This window comes from Galendromus occidentalis, unplaced genomic scaffold, assembly GCF_000255335.2.
Source record: "Galendromus occidentalis unplaced genomic scaffold, Mocc_1.1 scf7180000077075, whole genome shotgun sequence".
Taxonomy (NCBI): Eukaryota; Metazoa; Arthropoda; class Arachnida; order Mesostigmata; family Phytoseiidae; genus Galendromus; species Galendromus occidentalis.
In genome coordinates, this window is record NW_003805063.1 from 1,495 (window position 1) to 10,670 (window position 9,176).

The window sequence follows — 9,176 nt, forward strand, 5'->3', positions numbered from 1 at the left end:
AAAAAGAAGCCAACATTTTCCACGCAAGCAAACTCATCCTGAAGGAGAACAAATGTGGATGATCCTATTCACTTCCTGGTTTAGATATCTCAGGAAGACGAGGGGGGGGGGAGATGTAATATCGTCCCTGCTCCCTGCCGATATTGAGAGAGGGCGCCTTTCGAAAACTGCCGCCACGTTTCTCTCCAGAGATAGGAGAATCTGGCTCTAGCCATTCTGCGTTCTCCAAGAGCGGGATTCACCACGTGAAAATCGATTCTCTGATTTAAGGTAAATGCTCTCATGCTTACGTATCATACCACCGATACTATCGTTGTTAAATCGTTTCAATCGACCCATTAAAATAAATCTCTGATTTAAGTGAGAATCGATCGTGTGATCCTTGAAAGAAGAAAAATATATATCGTTGTCCGTCGTGGACGAGTGACTCATGGAATTGACGGACTGCCTCCTCTTCATCAACCGACCACTTGGACTCTGAGGTGGATTCCGTGATGCCAATCGCCTCGAGGTTCCAGAGAGCCTCCAGATCCTTTGCAGCTGATGTGTTTATCGCCGCGTAGGCCGAAAGAGTAGCAGCGCAGCAAACCAGGTGTGCAGTCTTGAGCTCACCCCTCACGTGTTCCTTCCCGATGGGAAACGCTCCTCCGACAACCCAACCCAGTTTGGTCGAATGGGCCACTATATCGTCGATGACCACCTCCGGGAGAGCCTTTTCCATGATCTTGTGGAGCTGATTCATTCCAATGAGCAAAGCCGGGGACGAGTTGTTCCACTCTCCAACATGGACGCGATCAGCGAGCGGCAACCTCCGATCAAAGTCCGCGAGCGCCTTAGATATAGCTTCAGAACCAATGTCAGGTGGGTCGACACTGAACGGATATTCGTGCGCCAGAAGCTCGACAATCGGACCACCTCGGGCACCCACAATACGGACATTGACCAGCGGAACCCCGTTGCGCGATACCGTGTTCGAGAAGGTCTGAATGTTCAGATCACTTACGGCCACAGGCGGCTCACGCAGCATGGCCCGCAAGGCAGGCGAAATAACAGTCAACGTACTCCCCGAATCAAGGAACGCACGTATCGGAATCCTCATGCCTCCATTGACGACGTACGCGCTGGCCGTGAGCAACAGTGCACCGACCTGAGGATTATCGCCGCCCGCGACCTGCACTATCGCCGCGCTTGTGACGTCTTTTCCATCTTCGTGCATTGATGTGTAGTGCAAACGAGAAGAACACCGCGCACATGGGACTCGAGGACCACGGCAAGCCGGTGGAGCCGAATGCTCGAACTTGAAACATTTCTCGCACCGTTGCAGAGAGCGGAGGATTTCCCTACGTTTCGCGATGGGAAGGCTGGCGGAGCATTGCGAGGATCGATGGTCGGGCGCACGGCAGAACAAACATGGTCGAAGCTTGAATTTCGGACTCTCGGTGAATTTGCTCTTCGGGACTACCGCAGCGATGGTACTTCTCAATCGGCGCCGGCTGTCCCGCGTTGGTGTCGGGCGCTCCGACTCCGCAGCCTCAGGATGTTTCGAAGAGTCATCGAGATACTTGTTATCCTCCCAGTCGCGCACCCGTTTTCGGAGAAACTCGATCAATCGACGAACCTCACGAGCGGTCCTGTCGGCTAGCGATCCATTCGTGTCAGCTGCTCCGTTTCCGTTGTTGTCTAGTGCAGTGTTTCCCAAGCAAAATTTCTCATGCCCAACCGAACCGCTCTTGTGAGACACCGTACCCACGATCGATTCCATGGATGCGTTGAAGGGCAAGCGTAAAAATGAACACTGTGTATACTCTCAATATCAAATTTTATTGCGCTTAAATCACATATACATCAGTGTTGACATTTTCTAGATAAGATGAGAGCGAAAGAACGTGATTTCATGACTTGAGACAGTTTGTTCCAATCTCTCATTAATGATTAATGAGAGAAGTGGGCTTCCTGCTCAGAGCAGAGCTTCTTTATCCTAGGCTGGATGGAGGTGAGCTTCAATCTCAAATCTCCTCGTCTGGTGATATCGAGACGGCTCCTCTTTGCGCTCACCAGATCATTCACGGCGCTGAACCCACACTCGACTAAATAAGACGACGGGAAGTGGATCAACATTTCACGTGCGCGGCCACTGCACTTGGGGAAATGTGCGCGTACATCTCCATTCAACTTGAGGAATCATCAATGACCGTTATAACGGCTGTTTTCCGATTTATAGCGCGAATTGCGATGGATGCGGCAACTTCGAAACTTAGACATTGGGGAGGGGAGATTGAAATTCCGATGCCGTCAAAGACATGACGTCCAGCTGCTATTTTCGATGCATGCCGTGTTTCAATCTGTTCAATGAGTACTTGAGCGTCTCATGCCGGACGGTATTGCAACTGAGTAGCAATAAATGAGGCGTATGGACCGTGCCCGCCGTCAAAGAAGCCATGACCAAAAATTTGGGCGCTTGCCCGTTCTTGGGAAACACTGGTCTAGTGGATTCCCCGTCTGCTCGTTCATGGCGGCGGCGCCGTCATCGCCGCGCGGGGCGAGACCAGCGAACTTCTCTTCCAAACGTCGATCGTCTTTGATTTCCTGGCGCATCCGCAGCGGCAGGGAGGCCTCCATCGCTGACTTGAGCGAAAGCGCAAAGCCTCGACGTGCGACGCACTGCACTGAGCTCTAAGCCTACGGGCCTCCTGCGCATAACTATCGCGCACTACTTGACATATAAAATCTCGATGAATTGTCTCCCAAATAGTCACCCCCTCGTTCTGCTGGGGCTTTCTGAGACTACACGTTTGACGTCGACGATTTTACAGACAATGAGCGACATTCAGTTGTACGAAGAGGAGCTCGACCAATTTGAGGACGACGACGATGTGAGACTCGAGGATGCGGTTACGCCGAAGGCCAACCCGCCCGAGCAGCCCGAACCCTCAGCCTCAATTTTCGATGGTTTATTGGAAGACTCAAACGCTCCGGCGATCAAATGGGTAAACCGCAATAACTAAACTGCGTACGCAAATTGCCTCGCACGGAATTAGTAGACACGGCAACGTTATTCATGGGTCTTGACCGACTCAATTCACAGCTCCAGCGTCCTGGCCGGTATGAAACGAATTTTCGACGCAAAGGACTGCAAGAAGATGGCCGAGGAAATCGCACTGGCGTATCCCGAACCTCAGGGACTGCAGTTCCTCGTACCAGAACCACTCCGCGACGTTGAGGCCCACCTCAAAGCGAGTAAAGCGTTCCTCGCCCTTAAGGCAGATACACTTCTCGTCAAGTTGGCTGAAACACACTCTTTGATGGCACGGCCCTTGACCGACGCCATGTCGTGCCTTGCTTCCACGCCGGAAACGTTGGATTCCAAAATCCTCGCGGAACGACTCTCTGATATCACCAAAACCCTCATCATCGCGGCTAAACTTACTGAGAACGCGCGCATCGAAATAGCTTGTCAGGCTTTTCGAGTTCCAACGTCAACAGCGAAGATTAAACGGGGTCACTCCCTACTGGGCCAGTCATTCGCGAAGAACGTTGAACGTTTACGGAAAGATAAGAAGGTCTTGCTTGGCGAAGACACATCAACCTCATCCATTCAGCGCTATCGTCCGTACTCTCGTCCAAACCAGGACCGTAGCATCCATCGACGTATTCCATGGAAGCAACAAGGAAAGAACACCGACTGGTACAGCGCAGCTCCGCGGCACAATACGTCCAATACGCCCAACTCTACATCCAGAGGGTCTGGAAGCTCAGCTACCAACAGTACTTCCAACCAACCAGGTACCTTGTATCTCTCCCTGGTAGACTTTGCTACCCAATGGGAACTTCTCACTTCCGACGACTGGATTCTGAGCACGGTCCGGGGATACCGCATCTCCTTCCTTTCCCCTCCTTTCCAACCATCTTCACCACACCCTATTCATTTCTCTCAGGATGAAACGAATAACATGGACACCTTAGTCAACGACCTCCTAGCCAAAGGGGCTATCATTCCAGTTACCCCCCAACGGGTGCGCTTCCTCTCAAACCTTTTCTTGGTCGCGAAGAAAGGCACCTCAAAGTTCCGCCCAGTTATCAATCTGAAACCTCTTAATGAATTCATCGCCAACGAAAAGTTCAAAATGGAAGGATGGTTGGAAATCAAGGAGGCAGTTTTTCCCGACTGCTACTTTACTCGCATAGATCTGAAAGACGCCTTTCTGTCCATTCCAATACACACATCGAGTCAGCCATACCTCGCATTCAGATGGCAGCACAGCACGTACTGCTGGGCCCGACTACCTTTCGGACTGAAAACGAGTCCGCGCGTCTTCACCAAACTACTTAAACCTGTCGCGGCCAACCTACGGCAGCGCGGCGTTGTCCTTATAGTATACCTCGACGATTTTCTCTTGATCGCAAACTCACCATCTCGGCTCACAGAGCATACTGAGGCCACAACATCACTCCTCCAATCCTTAGGATACACAATCAATTTTGAAAAGTCCTCTCTAATCCCTGCACAACGCGTGACGTATCTGGGCTACAATATCGACTCCGCGACAATGCGGCTCTCAGTACCAGGAGAAAAGCTCCTCCAAATCAAACGAGACATCAACTTACTTCTCGAAACTTCAAATACTACTCTTCGCACACTCTATCGCGTCCTAGGAAAATTGAACGCTCTAACAACGATTGTGCGCTCTCTGCGGTACCACTGTTCCTCCCTGGCCAGGCTCGTCTCGACCACCACCCGCCGAACACGGAACCTCGAGGCCATAGAACAATTGCCATCCGACATAAGATCAGATCTCGAATGGTGGACAACACATCTCGATACGATCGCTACCGGACCAATCCGACCGCCGCTAGTTTCATTAGAAATTACCTCTGACAGCTCACTGCAGGGCTGGGGCGCTTGGTGTAGCCATGGAGCTACCGGTGGGGCATGGAATGACGATGATCGTCATCTTCATATAAATGCTCTGGAACTTAAGGCAATTTTTCTGGCGGTACAGAGGCTGGCCAAGGACTGTTCCAATACTACAATTGCTATCCGCACGGATAACACAAACGCCATGCACAGTATTAACAATTTCGGCTCGCTCCACTCCCCAACACTGAATTCTTTGTCTCGACAGATTTGGGCATGGGCGTTCGATCGCAACCTCCACCTCAAAGCAACTTACATTCCTGGAGTGCTTAATGACATCGCGGATACGTTGTCAAGAACAGTGCTAGATAACCACAGTTACTCTCTACACCAAGCAACCTTCGACCGATTGAACTCCATGCATGGACCTTTCCAAATCGATCTGTTCGCTGATTTCTCGAACCACGAAGTTGACACCTACTTTAGTTGGGTCAAAGACCCCTTCGCAATCGGCGTAGACGCTTTCCTGTCCCGATGGGATTCTTGGACCAACCTCTATGCCTTCCCTCCATTCAAGCTGGTTGATCGAACGCTCTCCTACCTAGATTCCTTACCCACTTGCGAATTAACACTAATATGCCCCCTTTGGCCGACGCAGCCATGCTTCCCACGACTCTTACAAAGATGCATCGATCAACCGATACTTCTTCCATCGGACATCAACCTAATCCTCGACAGAACGAACACTCCTCATCCACTCATGGTCAGCCAAAGGCTGCAACTCGTAGCCTGGCGCCTAGCACCCCTGAACTCACACAAGAAGCGACGCGCTTTCTGGAAAACGCTATCCGCCCAAGTACACGTAGCGCATACGACTCATGCCGGCGCGATTGGGTACGTTGGTGTAGACAACGAGATACCCCTACACATAAAATTCCTTTGAACCACATATGTAACTTCCTGGCAGACATTGCAAACAGCGGATATTCCTACTCCGCCGCAAACTCCTTTCGCTCGGCCCTATCCTTCCACCTCGACCCCATAGACTCGTTCAAGGTGGGGAACCATCCTACGGTGTGCCGGCTCATGCGGGGCATCTTCAACACGTATCCTCCTTCGAAGCCCCGACCGCCGGTGTGGGACGTCGAGCTCCTCTTGACACACATGGACACCTGGGGGCCCTCTGACTCGCTCACGCTGCTACAGGCGACCTACCGCACACTCCTTTTCCTGTTGCTAACCTCGGCCGCACGGGTAGGCGAAATCGCCGACCTCGTGTTCCCACCCCTCTCGCAGCAGCCCCACGCCTGGGAATTCTCTTACGGTCGAGGCCTCACCAAGACCAGCAGACATGGCCACCACTCGCCCTCCTTACTGGTTAAAGCATACCCACAAAATGCCCTCCGATGCCCCATTTCGGCCCTTCGAGCTTACACGGATCTCACGCTCCCTTATCGCCTCCAACCCACTTCCTTATTTCTTACAACCAAAAAGCCGCACAAATCAGCCTCTAAAGACACACTAGCGCGTTGGGTGAAAATAGTCCTCAGGGACTCCGGAATTGACACATCCATATACACTGCCCATTCGACTCGAGCCGCTTCCACCACCGCGGCACACCTTCGCGGACTTCAACTCCCGGACATCCTCCAGACGGCCCGATGGACGAACGCGACCACGTTCTACGAACACTACTTCCGTCCCCCGGATCCTTCGCCCATGTCCTCCGCCGTGCTCAGTTCAGGTCGTTAAAATCGCTATCTGTCCTCGGTGAACGAAGGAACTCGACGAAATGGAATTCCCCAGTCTAGTCGACTCACGAAGTGGGAAGACTTGACTGGAATTCCATGAGGAGAGTGGATGAGTTCACCGAGGACTCCCACCCACCTCAACCCGAGGAGAAATCTTCACATACTTCTCAACCTTACAGGCACCTCACGGAATTAACTTAGCATTCTCACGCCTCCGGACCAGCACAGTCCGTAACGGCCGAACGAAGAATCCGCGGGCCATACTTTCGAGCCTGACTATAAGGAAACCGTGCCCAATCTCATTACGCACACGATAGCAATATCCATGTCGACAAGAATCGATCTCAGGAAACAGCCTACCTCCGAAGATACGGAGATTTTCGCGAAACCCCCAACGTGCCAAAAGATCACCTCAAACCCGAGGAACCCCCTCAGAAATCCTAGATCTCAAATAAGGCACGCTTTCGCACCTCCCTACGTGCGATCTTACCCGAATCAATAAAGGTGCAAGCGTTCACCTACCCCACCGATATCATCATCATCCCTACAGCTTAGGTACCACACGACCTACTATCTATCTATGGCAGCGACTTAGGTAATCAGCACTCGCTCCGCTTCATCCAACAAGTGAGGGCGCTCGAGTATCTGTCGACCGCTCTCGCTTGTTTTCTTTAAAGACCGCCTGCTCGCCTATCGGATCACAGTCGCTTTCTGTCCTCGGTGAACTCATCCACTCTCCTCATGGAATTTCAGTCAAGTCTTCCCACTTCGTGAGTCGACTAGACTGGGGAATTCCTACGACTTGGCTTAGATCCGCTAGATCAGCGGGACGACCGCAGCGCCGCGCCGCGACCCATGATTTGGTGGATAAGAGAGGGATGGTGCCTCCTATGAAAGTTCACCACAAAAGAGCGCGATGCAAGGGTACATAATAGAATACGAGGGATCGCGGTGCATTCTAGCTGAGTGAGCCTAGAGTGCCCCTCTGGAGACCGCGATCCATTCCGTGCGGGACATTATTTTCTGCTGGCTCGCATGACGAAGGAGGGGAGCTCGATACGGGTACACGATAATCATTTGAAGGGAAGAGCTGGAGTCCAGGGCGCCGATTCTATCCGGGTATCCGGTTGTCTATGCTTTCTTTTCCGCTCAACCTTTACTTTTCTGACTATATTCTTCTTCTTCGACTACTCTCAACCTTTTTCTCATTCTCTTCTCATCGCGTCCGCGGGGAAGGTCGGCCGGCCCAGCCCATGGGCCCTCTATGACCATTGCAGTGGAAAGGGTACAGCAGTGAAACAGTTTCCGTGGGCTGACCGCCATATAGTACGGTGTATGCTCATGAAATGAGACAAAATTTGCTGAAAACTCGAGTTTGTAATTTTTTATCAGAAGAACTGATCTCATTCGAAGTACGCGCCGTCGTTGCTAATACACGACGCCCATCTCTCAGGCAATCGATGGATTCCGCGCCAATAAAATTCTAGAGATTTTGAGGCGAAAAAATTGGTCACCCAATTTTGAACATTTTCGAAGGTCTCGAACTTCTGCTCTGAAAGTGCATGACCCATTGCTGCGAACAGGTGGTAGTCGGACGGGGCCAGGTCTGGGGAGTAAGCGGGATGGGGTAGCACTTCCCAGTTCAGGCTTTCGATGGTCCGCGAGACGTCGCTAGAAGTGTGGCAGGGTGCGTTGTCGTGCAACAAGATTGCTCTCTCGCGCCATGACCAAATTTCGGGACGGATGTGACGCATGGCATAGTACAAATTCGTCAATTGCTGGATGTAACGATCGCTGTCGACTGTTTGGCCGGGCTTCAGAAGCTCGAAGTAAATAACTCCACGCTGGTCCCACCAAACGCACAGCATTGCTTTTTTCCCGAAGCGGCTCGGCCTCACGGTGCTCGAAGGTGCTTCCCCAGGGTTCACCCACGATTTCTGACGCTTCGGATTTTCAAAATATATCCATTTCTCGTCGCTAGTGACGACACGATGCAGTAATGATTCCTTTTGAATCTATCGAGTAAGGATTTTGCTGATTGTCTTACGGGCCTCTTGTTGTCTTTCCGTCAATTCATGAGGAACCCATCTGGATAGCTTTTGGATTTTCCCCATTTCGTGGAGCCGTCTGGAGATCGTCGATTGATTAACGCCGAGTCTCCCGGCAAGCTCCGCTTGCGTCTGAGTATCATCCTCGTCTAGTAATGCTTGCAGATCGAGGTCCTCGAATTTCTGTGGAGGTTTCCCACGATCTTTTGTTTCGACAGTGAAATTCCCATTCCCAAATCTCAGGAACCATCGGAATGTTTGAGCGCGACTAAGGGCTCGTTCACCGTAAGCTCTGCCGAGCATTTCATGAGCCTCCGTCGCAGTTTTCCCGAGGTGGAAACAAAAAATCAGCGCTTCCCGCTGATGAGCATTTTTTGGGTCGAAATCGGACATTATCAGTGAGTCGGAAATTTTATAGACAACGATGTGCGAATCAAGCACCTATCGGATATTATGGCCCGAAGATTGGATTGAGAGATAGGATATATAGAGTTTCTCCACGTTCGCCGCAGCGGCCGGAGC

General features: G+C 51.6%; 2 protein-coding genes across 2 annotated transcripts; both read left to right on the plus strand.

Annotated features, from left to right (window-relative positions):
* Nucleotides 1–2,816: 2,816 nt before the first annotated feature.
* LOC108863840 (uncharacterized) lies at nt 2,817–5,798 on the plus strand. Its single transcript, XM_018638471.1, has 2 exons — nt 2,817–2,987; nt 3,129–5,798. Exons 1-2 carry the CDS (start codon nt 2,817–2,819, stop codon nt 5,796–5,798), a joined length of 2,841 nt encoding a protein of 946 aa, XP_018493987.1.
* Nucleotides 5,799–5,941: 143 nt separating this feature from the next.
* On the plus strand, nt 5,942–6,607 carry LOC100902873 (uncharacterized). Its single transcript, XM_003740643.1, has one exon. The coding sequence runs from the start codon at nt 5,942–5,944 to the stop codon at nt 6,605–6,607; it is 666 nt and encodes a 221-aa protein (XP_003740691.1).
* The last annotated feature ends 2,569 nt before the right edge of the window (nt 6,608–9,176 follow it).